The 12,883-nt window shown below is 41.7% G+C and overlaps 1 protein-coding gene across 1 annotated transcript in view; it reads left to right on the top strand.

Annotated features, from left to right (window-relative positions):
• The window catches only part of LOC138755742 (collagen alpha-1(XXII) chain-like), a 106,557-nt gene extending 94,093 nt beyond the window's left edge, over window positions 1-12,464 (top strand). Inside the window, exons 35-38 of the mRNA XM_069922248.1 lie at window positions 265-447; window positions 1,327-1,389; window positions 10,212-10,289; window positions 12,009-12,464. Coding sequence (XP_069778349.1) covers window positions 265-447; window positions 1,327-1,389; window positions 10,212-10,289; window positions 12,009-12,196 — 512 coding nt within the window. The 3' untranslated portion in view covers window positions 12,197-12,464. The remainder of the gene's footprint in view (window positions 1-264; window positions 448-1,326; window positions 1,390-10,211; window positions 10,290-12,008) is intronic.
• The last annotated feature ends 419 nt before the right edge of the window (window positions 12,465-12,883 follow it).

Here is a 12,883-nt window from a genome sequence, read left to right as displayed (position 1 = left end):
TTGATGAAAGATCATCTATCTAAAATATTAACTTTTTTTCTGCACAGATGCTGCCATATCTGTTGAGCTTTCAGCATTTTCGGTTTTGTACTGATATTTTGGAGATGAAATGATCAAGTCTACAGTCAGGCAACTAGACCTCTTGCAATATACCTCTTACAAATAATAATGATCGAAACTGCACAACCTTCCCAAAAAGCTGTTGGAAGTACATTTGCGAATTAAATAAGTTATTGAAAAATAATGTTTTCCTTTCAATTTCAGCACGGTTGTCTTACCTCCTGTCTCAGTTTCACCCAACTTCCATTAAAGCATCACCTGGAAAGCCGGGGCCTCCTGGTCCACCAGGGAATGTTGGTTTTCCGGGAAGACCTGGTGTTCCAGGAGAACCTGGACAGCCTGGACAACCTGGCCTAGAGGGTGCCAGGGGACCAGCAGGTCCAAAAGGTACAAACATGTTTTATTTTAAACTTCGGTCTTGAATAACATTCATTTTGATGGTCCCAGGTTAGAGGCAAAAAATCTTAATTTTCTTATTGTTCATTTATTTCCATCTGTGAAATAATAAATGAATAACTCACAAATCCTCATTGCCACTTCCTCTTCAGACATGAGGTGAAATTATTTTTTTTATATATAATAATTTTTCATGGTTCCAATTTCTAAAAGGGTGGACAAGCAAATTGAGTTATAAAATTCCAAAAGGATTTCTTGTACATTGTAAAGAAGAATCTATCAGACCAGTGAAGATAGCAAAGCTGTGGATCTAAATTAGTAAATCTTTTAAAAAGAGCTGTGGCTGTGGAAAGAAAAACATAACAAAAGAAGCAGCAAACACCTTCATGGATATATAAAAAGGGAGAGTGTTGAGTGAAGCAAGGGAAGTGTGTGAACCCCTACAGTGTTAAGACCAGGGATTAATGAAAACAAGGAAAGAGCACAGTTATTAGGGCGGCACGGTTAGCGTAGCGGTTAATGCAACGCTGTTACAGCACCAGCGATCGGGACCAGACTGTCTGTAAGGAGTTTGTACATTCTCCCTTTGTCTGTGTTGGTTTCCTCCAGGGGTTCCAATTTCCTCCCACCATTCGATACCTACCGGGGGTTGTAAGTTAATTGGGTGTACAGATATCAGAGTTCTGAGGATCTAGTTTTATCTAGTATGGAACAACTATCACAAGGGTCATGGTATTAGAGAAACTAGTGGGAATAAAAGTAGATGAATAGCTGAGTTCGCATAACCTCCACACAAGTTTTAAAGGATGTGAATGCAGAGATGGTGGAGCCATTGATTGAATTTTTTCATCACTCACTGAATCTGAGCAGGAACAAGCAGATTGGAAAAGCACAAACATGATTACGAGAGAGGAAGGCGAAAAGCAGTCAAATGTAAGTCTGGTATCAACATATATTATGACAAAATGCTGGAGTCTCCAATCAAGGAATAAGTAACAAGTCATTTAGAGAAGTTTTATGTAATTAAATCAATTCAAAATTATTTTAAGACAAGTAAATCACATTTGACACATTTGCTTGACTTCTTTTAGATGTTACAGGTAGAGCCATTCAAAGCAAACATATGTATTTTGATTTTGATGTTAGCAAGCTGCTAACATAAAAGACCAGCACAGTAGATCAGAGCTCATAAGACATTAAGATAAACCTGATTTAAAGATTGTAATTGCATGGAAGGCAGATAGTTGGAATAAACAGGTTTTTCCAAGCTGGAAGGAAAGGACAAGTGGAGAGAACAAAGCATCGGATCTTTGCCATCAATAATTCATAATTTATATTAATAATTTGGAGGAGGAGGTATCCAAGATTAGTCATTGTGATTAAGATATTAGGACTTTATAAATGTTTGTAGAAAAGTTAAGTTCATGGATTTAAAAAAAAATAGCAAATGGAGACTGATGTGGAAAATATAAAAGAACCTATAGTGGACTTTACCTAAGTGGAGAAAGATTGCAAAGAGGGACGTGCAGATGGATTTAGATTTTTCTTGTGCAAGAATCACAACAGGGTATGTGCACACGCGCACAAATGCGCTGTGTTCATGGACACTCTCACATAAATCAGGTTGTGTGCACACGCACCCATGTGCGCTTATTTTCTTGGTGCATGCGCACACGTGCGCTTATTTTCTTGGTGCATGCGCACACAGCTTAGAGGGAATGCTGAAAGGCAGATGTAATTTTGGCCTCTATTGCAAGAGAGTTGAAGTTTAGAAAGATTATTACAATTTCAAAGGATACTGGTGAGGCCACAACTTTAAATCTCTATTCTTTGGGTGATATTTCTTCAGGGGGCATGTCAGGCTCTACAACAAGATTTTTCTACCAGTGGGAAAAGCTTGAACAAGGGCAGCCAATAATAAACTAGGGGGCAGTCACTTAAGTGAGGCTGGTAAAATTCTGGGGCTTTCTATTGGGGAGGGGGGGTGAGGGCTGGGTTACTGGGCTATTTAAAGAGGAAGTAAGTAAATTTTTGAAAGATCAGGGAAATGAGAGCTATGGGGAACATAGAGATAAAACAGAGGGCTGATCAGAGGGGGTTGGGGGGCATGCTGAGTCATCATTGCTGGTGAATTTGTTCTATTTTTGGGACACAAAGGTGTTTGAGATGGGGTTGAGCACAGGCCTGGAGTAACATACATCCGAATTACATCCATTTTGAGATCCAACCAATCAATCAGAACAGACGTATGTTGGAGAACACCTGTTCAGACCAGAATGCCAAACATCTGTGGTTGGTATGTTACCAGAGAGTATTCTGAGGGAGAAGATAAACATGACCAGGTGGGCAGAAGAATGGTTGATGGAATTTAATATAGAGTTGTTATATTTTTGGAGGTCTAATATAAGTAGTTCAAGTTCATTTATCATTCAGTTGTACAAGTACAGCCCAATGAAACATTGTTCTCCGGTCTTCAGTGTAAAATAATGAAGACACACAATAGAAACATAACACAGACACATACAAATGATACTCTTTGGCTTGGCTTCGCGGACGAAGATTAATGGAGGGGTAATGTCCACGTCAGCTGCAGGCTCGTATTTGGCTGACAAGTCCGATGCGGGACAGGCAGACACAGTTGCAGCAGTTGCAAGGGAAAATTGGTTGGGTGTTAGGTTTTTCCTCCTTTGTCTTTTGTCAGTGAGGTGGGCTCTGCGGTCTTCTTCCAAGGAGGTTCCTGCCCGCCGAACTGAGAGGCGCCAAGATGCACGGTTTGAGGCGATATCAGCCCACTGGCAGTGGTCAATGTGGCAGGCACCAAGAGATTTCTTTAGGCAGTCCTTGTACCTCTTCTTTGGTTCACCTATGTCTCGGTGGCCAGTGGAAAGCTCGCCATATAACACGATCTTGGGAAGGCGATGGTTCTCCATTCTGGAGACGTGACCTACCCAGCGCAGTTGGATCTTCAGCAGCGTGGATTCGATGCTGTCGGCCTCTGCCATCTCGAGTACTTCGATGTTGGCGATGAAGTCACTCCAATGAATGTTGAGGATAGAGCGGAGACAACGCTGGTGGAAGCGTTCTAGGAGCCATAGGTGATGCCGGTAGCGAACCCATGATTCGGAGCTGAACAGGAGTGTGGGTATGACAACGGCTCTGTATACGCTTATCTTTGTGCGGTTTTTCAGTTGTTTTTTTTTTTCCAGACTCTTTTGTGTAGTCTTCCAAAGGCACTATTTGCCTTGGCAAGTCTGTTGTCTATCTCGTTGTCGATCCTTGCATCCAATGAAATGGTGCAGCCGAGATAGGTAAACTGGTTGACCGTTTTGAATTTTGTGTGCCCTATGGAGCTGTGGGGGGGGCTGGTAGTCATGGTGGGGAGCTGGCTGATGGAGGACCTCAGTTTTTTTCAGGCTGACTTCCAGGCCAAACATTTTGGCAGTTTCCGCAAAACAGGACGTCAAGCGCTGAAGAGCTGGCTCTGAATGGGCAACTAAAGCGGCATCGTCTGCAAAGAGTAGTTCACGGGCAAGTTGCTCTTGTGTCTTGGTGTGAGCTTGCAGGCGCCTCAGATTGAAGAGACTGCCATCCGTGCAGTACCGGATGAAAACAGCGTCTTCATTTTTGAGGTCTTTCATGGCTTGGTTCAGCATCATGCTGAAGAAGATTGAAAAGAGGGTTGGTGCGAGAACACAGCCTTGCTTCACGCCATTGTTAATGGAGAAGGGTTCAGAGAGCTCATTGCTGTATCTGACCCGACCTTGTTGGTTTTTGTGCAGTGGGATAACCATGTTGAGGAACTTTGGGGGGGATCCGAGGCACTCTAGTATCCACTGCAATCGCACAAATGATACTATGAACAGTTCATCAGCCATTCAGTAGTTTTACTACCTATGGGAAGTAGCCGTTTCTCAATCTGCTAGTTGTGGCTCTGATACTTTTTATCTTTTCCGAAGGGAGTAACTGGATGATGGTGTTTGATGGGTGGTCGGGAGATAAGCACTGATTTTGTGAGGCACCTTTAGACAATGATCCTGGTAAATCCTGCCCGATGGGGGCGGGGGGTGGGGGTGGTGAAGAGATACCACACTGATCCTCCACCACTCTTAAGGTCATGTAGATTGATCTTCGATCTGATCCTCAACAGCAACTACACGACACTCTGATGCAACCAGCTAGGACTCTCTGAATAATGCTCCTGAAGAAAGTAGATGGATGTGCTGGTAGCCTTGCTTGCCTCAGTCTTCTCAAGAAGTGCAGATGCTGTTGGTCCTTCCTGACGAATATTGAGATGTTGTGTGTTCAGGAGAGGTCAGTTCTTAAGGTGGACACTGAGTAAATTGTGCTCTCCACTTCCATGCTATTAATGTGTAGTGGTGGGCGATAGGACCCTATTCCACCTGAAATCCACAATGATCTCCTTTGTTATTCTAGCTATTCATCTCTACCTCCTTTCTGTTCTGCAACTTATTGTTAAAGCTGATGAGACAAACTGCAGCAGCAATCATCAAGGTTCCACGTCACTCTATTCTCACTGATGGAAAGAGATATAGATGCCACAAGACTCACACCACTCGGTTCAGGAACAGTTGCTACCCCTCCCCCATCAGACTCCTCAATAACAAACCCAATCAGAAACTTATTTAAGGACTGTTACTTGTGCATTTTATTGATTTTCTTTTTGTTCTCTCTGTATTGCACAGTCAGTTTGTTTACATTTGTATGTGTTACCTGTTTGCAATTATTTGTTTATTTACATGTTTACGTTGTGTACAGTTTCTTGTTTGCACTACAAATTAGTGGTGATTCTGCAATGCCTGCAGAAGAAGGGAATCTTAGTGTTGTGTGTGATGTGATGTATGTACTCCGACAATAAATCTGAAATCTGAAAAATCTGGAATGGTTCCATCTGTCGGCGAATTGAAATAACCATATAACCATTTACGGAGCGGAAACAGGCCTTTTGAGTCCACACCGGTTCACTAGAAAAACTCCACTAGCTCAAACCTCCCGATCACCGCGAATAACCCTCCAACCCCCTCACCTCCATGTACACGTCCAACCTTCTCTTAAACGACAGAAGGGACCCTGACACAACTATCTCATTCGGAAGTTCATTCCATTCTGCCACCACTCTGAGTGAAAAAGCCACCTGTAATATTTCTCCTAAAGTATTGCCCCCTTACCCTTAACTCATGGCCTCTTGTTCCAACCTCCCATACCCTCAGGGGAAAGAGTCTGTTTATGTCTAGTCTATCTATTCCTTTCTTAATTTTAAATACAACTATCAAGTCCGCTCTCTGTCGTCTACATTCCAATGTATAAAGTTGCAGTCTCCTTAATCTCTCCCTGTAATCCAGATGCTGTAAGCCAGGCAACATCCTTGTCAACCTTCTCTGCACCCTCTCCACCTTATCTATATCCTTTCTATAATTTGGAGACCAGAACTGAGCACAGTACTCCAAACTTGGCCTCACCAATGCCTTAAACAGCCACAGCATCACTTCCCAGCTCCTATACTCTATACTATGATTTATGAAGGCCAGCATACCATATGCCTTAACCACCCTGTCTTCATGGGAATCCACTTTCAGTGAACTCTGTACCATAACCCCCCAGGTCCCTTTGCTCCTCTGCGTGCCTCAATGCCCTCCCCTTAACTGTATATATCCTATTCTGGTTATTTTTACTGGAATGCAACTCCTCACACTTGTCTGCATTGAATTCCATCTGCTATATTTCAGCCCACTCTTCCAAACAAACCAAATCCTTCTGTAATCCAAGAAAATCTACCTCACTATCCACCACTCCCCCTATTTTCATATCATCTGCATATTTGCTTACCCAGTTAACCACACCCTCCTCTAAATCATTAATATAAATGATAAACAACAAGGGACCCAGCACCGATCCCTGACGCACCCCGCTTGTCACAGGCTTCCAACCTGACATACAGTTGTCCATCATGACTTTCTGCTGTCTATCTCCCAGCCACCTCTGAACCTATGTCACAATCTCTTTACTAATTCCTAGTGACTAAACCTTCCTTATTAACCTTCCATGTGGAACCTTATCAAAAGCCTTACTAAAATCCAAATAGATCACATCCACTGCTCTACCTTCATCCACCTTTTTTGTCACTTCCTCAAAAAACTCAACAAGGATCGGCAAACATGACTTACTTTTTACAAACCCATGCTGGGGGCCCCTAATCAATCCCTGCCTATCCAGGTATGCATATATACTATCTTGAAGAATACCCTCCATAACTTTCCCCACCACCGAAGTCAAACTTACTGGCTGATAATTACTTGGCCTACACCTAATGCCTTTTTTGAACAATGGAACATTTGCAACCTTCCAATCCTGTGGTACCACCTCCTCCTCCAGTGTTCTTTGAAAAATCTCTGTCAGTTGCCCCCACTATTTTTTCCCTGATCTCCCTTAAAGTCCTGGGGAAAATCCCATCAGGACCAGGAGACTTATCCACCTTAATTGACCCTAGAAGTTCCAAAACTCTCGCTTTACTAAACCCTATCCTTTTCATAACTAAGCCCATTGCCTCTTACATAGCCCAATGTCCCTTTCCCTCGTGAATACAGATGAGAAAAAATTGTTCAATATTTCTTCTATCACATATGGTTCCTGACATACTTTGGCGATCCCATCATCCAGTGTACCTATTCTATCCTTAACCCTCCTTTTACTGTTTACATATCTGTAAAAACCCTTAGGATTCACCTTCACCTTATTAGCTATGGACTCCTCAGTTAGTCTTCCCCTTCAGCCTGACTGGAACATAAAGATGCTGTACTCTCAAACTCTCAGCCCCCTAAATATCCCCCAAATTTTCTCTACGTCTTTTCTGGCAAAAAGATCAGCCCACACAACTCTCTGCAAATCCTTTCTCATTTCTCCAAATCTGGCCTTCCTCCACTCGAAGACCTTCAACCTTGGACCTGACCTATCCCTTTCCATCATTAAGCTAAAGCCAATGGACCCATGATCACTGGATCCGAAGTTCTCTCCAAAGCTTACCTCCATCACCTGCCCCATTGCAGTCCCAAACAACAGATCTAACACCACTCCCCCTCTAGTTGATGTCTCAACATATTGCTGCAAAAAGCAATCCTGAACACAATGCATAAATACTAAACCATCCTGCCCTTTTACTGACTTTGTTTCTCAATCTATGTTTGGAAAATTGAAATGCCCAAGCAACACCTCCGTATTTCTCCTGCACATCTCACCTATTTCCTTGCACATTTGATCATCTAGTTCACTTTCCCCATTTGGAGGCCGATGATATACCCCCATGATAGTAACCTCACCCTTCTTATTTTTCAGCTCTACCCACACTGCCTCCCATCGATGAGCCCTCCAGTCCTCCTTGCCTCAGCACTGCTGTAATGTCCTCCCTAACATGTAATGCCACACCTCCCCCTCTTAATCCATCAACTCTGTCACATCTAAAGCAGCGAAATCCTCAAACATTCAACTGCCAGTCACAATCCTCCTTCAACCACGTCTCACTAATGGCCACAACATCATAATGCCACATGTCACTCCACACCTTTGGCTCATCCAGCTTCCTCACTACGCTCCTCGCATTAAAATAAATACATCTCAGGGATCTCCTACATCCTATCTTCTGCATATCCTCCTCACTTCCATTCTCACAATTTTATCTACATCTTTTTACTACTTCCTGCTTTTCCTCCCTCAAATTATTCAAACTTGTCTCTTTCCTTAGCCTAAACCCTCACCCTGCTGTCCTGCCTAACTTGAAACCCTGTCCCAAACCATACTAATTTAACTCCCCCCCCCCACCCCGCCAGCCCTAGCAAATGCCCCCGCCAGGAGACTGGTCCCTCTGGGATTAAGATGTAACCCATCATTATGGTATAGATCCCATCTTTCCCAAAAAAGGTCCCTGTGGTCCAAGAACTTGAAACCCTTACTCCACCCCTTTAGCCATGCATTTAACCTCCACCTAATTCTATTTCTGCCCTCACTGTCACATGGCACAGGAAGCCATGACCCCCTTTAGTGGTTCTCCTTTTAAGCTCCCTACCCAACTCCCTATACTCATTCTGCAGGACCACTTCCTCCTTCCTTCCAACATCATTGGTACTAACATGTACCACAACCTCAGGCTCCTCACCCTACCCTTTTTAGGATGTTCTGAACACACATAGTCACATCCCGGACCCTGGCACTAGGAAGGTAAACCACCATCTGGTTTTCCTTATCGCATCCACAAAAACCTCTGTCTGTCCTCCTAACCATTGAATCCCCTATAACTATCACCCTTTTCCTTTTATCCCTAAATAGGTCCAGTATCTCTGGGAGGTGCACATTGATGTGTTTTATCACCAGGTCTTGAAACCCATAGGGATGATGTACATGTTGAATATGTCTGTAAGACCTCTGTTTGTTGGTCTGTACAGTCCTTCAATATGTGACCAGATATGTTGTCTGCTCCTGTGTGGGTTCATCTTGGATAGGGTCCTCCTCACTTTGGCCGCCATTGTTCAAGGGGCCCTTTCATCTGTGGGAAACAGAGCTTTCTTTGCCATCAGCCTGTTCTTGTTGAACCATGCATAGAAGATGTTTAGTTTGTCCGGAAGAGAGAGATCATTGTCATTGACTCACAAGGTTGTCTTATGGTCTGTTGTAGTTTTGATCCCTTGCCATGTGTGCCTCGTGTTGCCAACGTCGCACAGCTGACTATGGATCTTCTGTGTATCCATACTTTGCCTTCCGGATTGTATGGGAGAGTTCAGCCCTGGCTGATTTTAGTGCCATCCTGTCTCCTGTCCTGAAGGCAGCATCACGATCTCTGAGAAGTGCACGGACCTCTGCATGATTTTTTTTCAACATAGTTGTGTAGCATTTGATCTCCATGTCATCCTCAATACATTTGCTAATGTAGCCAGTCACTAAGCTCGTGTACTCAATGTTTACATGGCTGTTGTAGGTGACCACCTCCCTGAAAATGCTCAAATACTGCTGTGTATAGGACATACTCAGTGACTGGTTAGGATCTGGGGAGTGTTGTAGAACCGAGGGATCTAGGAATGCAACTTCGTCGTACCTTAAAAATGACATCAAAACAAGTTGGGGTGGTCAAAAAGGCAATTGGTCAAAGCACTGAGCCTTAAAGTTGGGAGGTCATATTGCAATTATGTAAGGCTCTGGTGAGGCCCCATTTGCAGAATTCGCCGTGCTGCAGGAAAGATGGTATCAAGTTGGAATGCTTGCTAAGAAGGTTTGTAAGGATGTTGCCAATATGGGGGCCTGAGCTAAATGGAGAGATTGAGCAGGTTAGGGCTTTATTCCTTGGAACATAGGAGAATGAGGTTGTGATCTCATACATGTATACAAAATCATGAAAGGTATAGATTGGGTGAATATATAGAGTGTTTTGCTCAGGGAAGGGGAATCAGTAACCAGAGGATATAGATTTAAGGAGAGGGAGGAGAGATTTAACAGGCACTTGAGAGGTAACTCGGTTTAACACAGAGCATGGTGAGTGCCTGGAATGGACTGCCAGAGGAGGTTGGGATGACACTATTGGAAAATTGAAGAGAAAAAAAATGGATAGGATAGGTTTACAGGGTTATGTGCCAAATGCAGGCAGGTAGGACTAATGTAGGTGGGACATTATGGTCATAGGAGCCAGTTGGGTTTATTCCGTATTGTATGACTCCATGATTCAGCTTTGTCAAAATTGTTTCAATTTTTTTGTGCAGGTGAGAAAGGGACAAAAGGTGAACATGGGGCAGTGGGCATTGGACAGAGGGGCAATCCTGGCGCAGCAGGCCCTCCAGGTAACAAACTGCATTATTACAGTTTCTTAAAATCACTGAATATTAAAAATATATTTCCAACATCAGTAGGAGTTGTAACAAATAAGATTAAGAAGTAGTATTAATCAAATTAAAAATAGAATCCCAAACCTCATTGGAGAAAGGTTCAAATCCTGCTCACAGGCATTCTTGATTTTAACTAACAAGCCCAGTCTTAAATTTACCACTGTCATAAATAAGAGATATTAAGCCTTTATAACGAGATTGTAGTTCAAAAAATGTATCAAGAATATTCACCTCAGGGATTACAGGAAAATCAAAATCTGAGATTGAACAAAGTGTCTAATGTGTTCCTTGGATTGTTTGCTGCAATTTAAAGTGGTCCACAGAGCACATATGTCTATGTAAAAATACGTGATGTCTCTTCAGTTCATATGTTCTGGACTTGCCCTAGCTTAAAAAAAATTGGAAGGATGTTTTTAAACATTATCAGCGATTCTAAATTAAACTGGAACATTGCTCTTTTTGGAATATCTCAAGAAGATGATGCATTACTGACTTCCATTCACAGCCGAATTTCACCTTTTACTTCGTTGATTGCCAGACATACAATTTTGATAAAAAAAGAAAGATAATACCCCACCTACACAATGCACAGTGGCTAAACCAAATTATGTCTTGTTTAAATCTAGAAAAATATTACATATGCTATCAAGGATTCAAATATTAAATTTCAAAAGACAAGGGGCTCATTCATGGACTACTATCATAATCTAAAGGTTTAGTGTTGTTCAGGAATCTTGGTGCTGTGTTGTCCCTCTCCAAGAAGGTGTTACTTGATTCATACATGTCAAATTTTCAGCCTTACTTCAAGGAATGGAGTTTTATTTTTTTTCCTTTTTATCTTGTGTTTTTTTGTTGTTGTTGTTATGTTGTCTTTCCTTATTAAGAATGTGTTCTTGATTTCATAATTATGATCATATTTGTAATGTATTTTTCTAATTTTGTAGCACATTGTATAATTGCTCCATTCAAATATTTATCCTTTAAATAACAATAAAAATATTTTAAACAGAAAAACAACCAAATAAGATTAGGTTCCTTGCTCGGCTTGTTAAGGCAATGAGTTGTAAAATTTAATGTTGATTTTAATGGTAATGATTGGTGCAGGATTAATGCAAATTGATTCTTGAAGGTCAGCTAAAGACTCTTACTCTTAGGTTCTGCTGAATAAATGATTTTCCAGGTATAGGATAAATCCTATACCATTCCTAATACCACGCATTGATCAAAACTCAGTCTGACAAAAGCATTGATTATTGTTTGATTCATATTTTTTTTGACCATATCAAATAGCACCCAAAAGCCTGAGAATGTCTGATCTTGGAAGGTAAGCAGGCTCAGGACTGGTCAATACTTGGAGGGGAGACCACCTCGGAATACTAGGTTTCTGTGAGGGGAGCTGGACAAAATGGTGACTTTCTGTCTGCCTTACTGTAGACAAAAGTAAAAGAATTTCATGTATGTTCCATTTTAAATGTAGTATTACGTGACTATAATGGAACATTTACCTTTATATTTCCAATTGGATTTGTTGTCTGAACCTCTACATTGGTTAGGCAGATTGAGTCAGTTATGATTCCCAGCTCTCTTTCAGTGTCTTCTCACAACATAACTCACTGCCTCTTTCTCAGACCTGACACATTAGAACTGAGTTCCAATTGTTTCTTTTTTTTTTAGGCATCCCTGGGCCTCCTGGCTATGGAAAGGATGGAATTCCTGGTTCTCCAGGCCCACAAGGAGAGCCCGGCAAGCCTGGCATCGCTGGTCCACAGGGAGCCCCTGGACAGAATGGAATCTGTGATTTGGCACAGTGTGCTTACTATGCGAGCATGGCCAGTCGACCGGCCAATCAAAAAGGACCTTGAGCCATGAGAAGAAACGTTTGATAAATTTGAAGGATGGAGGCTGTTAGCTTAAAGTACAATAATAGTTAGCAGCCTGAACAAAAGAGCAGTCCAAGCACACTTGCTGCTGGCCTGGTGTGTGTGTGTTTGATGCGAGTTCCTGTTCCCTCACTGGAGAATTGAACTGTGTCCCAGCCATTAAGCACATGTATAGTTTGTTTTTGCAAATCTGCACCAGCTCTTAATTGTGTGGTTTTAAAGCTTTCTAATTATACACATATTCAATCTCTTCGGCGAATTTCCACTAGATTTTCATTTTATCTACCCAAAAACCTCGTGTGAGGTTACATGGTGCAATTTACAATTTCTAGATTATTCAGTTGTTGTGCTTGATTTCAGTGTTGTGAATGTAGATATATATATATAAGGTAAAGTAACACCAAATGTGCTGAATTTCAAATGCAATATTTAAAAGACAATACCTCTTCTACTCACCCTTAAAGGGGTGATAATATCACTTTGCAAAATTGATGTATTTGAGTTTACAATTATATATTTTAATTAATCAAAGAATATTATATTTACATTTTCAGCCTGAAATAGTAATATCTGGTATTCTCAGTGCATTTAATACTTATGCCTTCATTTACTCACCTATGGTCTATATTTTTTAAATAATTAAAATATTAATTTATTCTGCTCATCAAG

The sequence above is a fragment of the Narcine bancroftii genome, chromosome 2 (genome assembly GCF_036971445.1).
Source record: "Narcine bancroftii isolate sNarBan1 chromosome 2, sNarBan1.hap1, whole genome shotgun sequence".
NCBI classification, from domain to species: Eukaryota; Metazoa; Chordata; class Chondrichthyes; order Torpediniformes; family Narcinidae; genus Narcine; species Narcine bancroftii.
The sequence above is the reverse complement of the archived record's forward strand: the minus strand, read 5'-3'. Positions and strand labels throughout refer to the sequence as shown.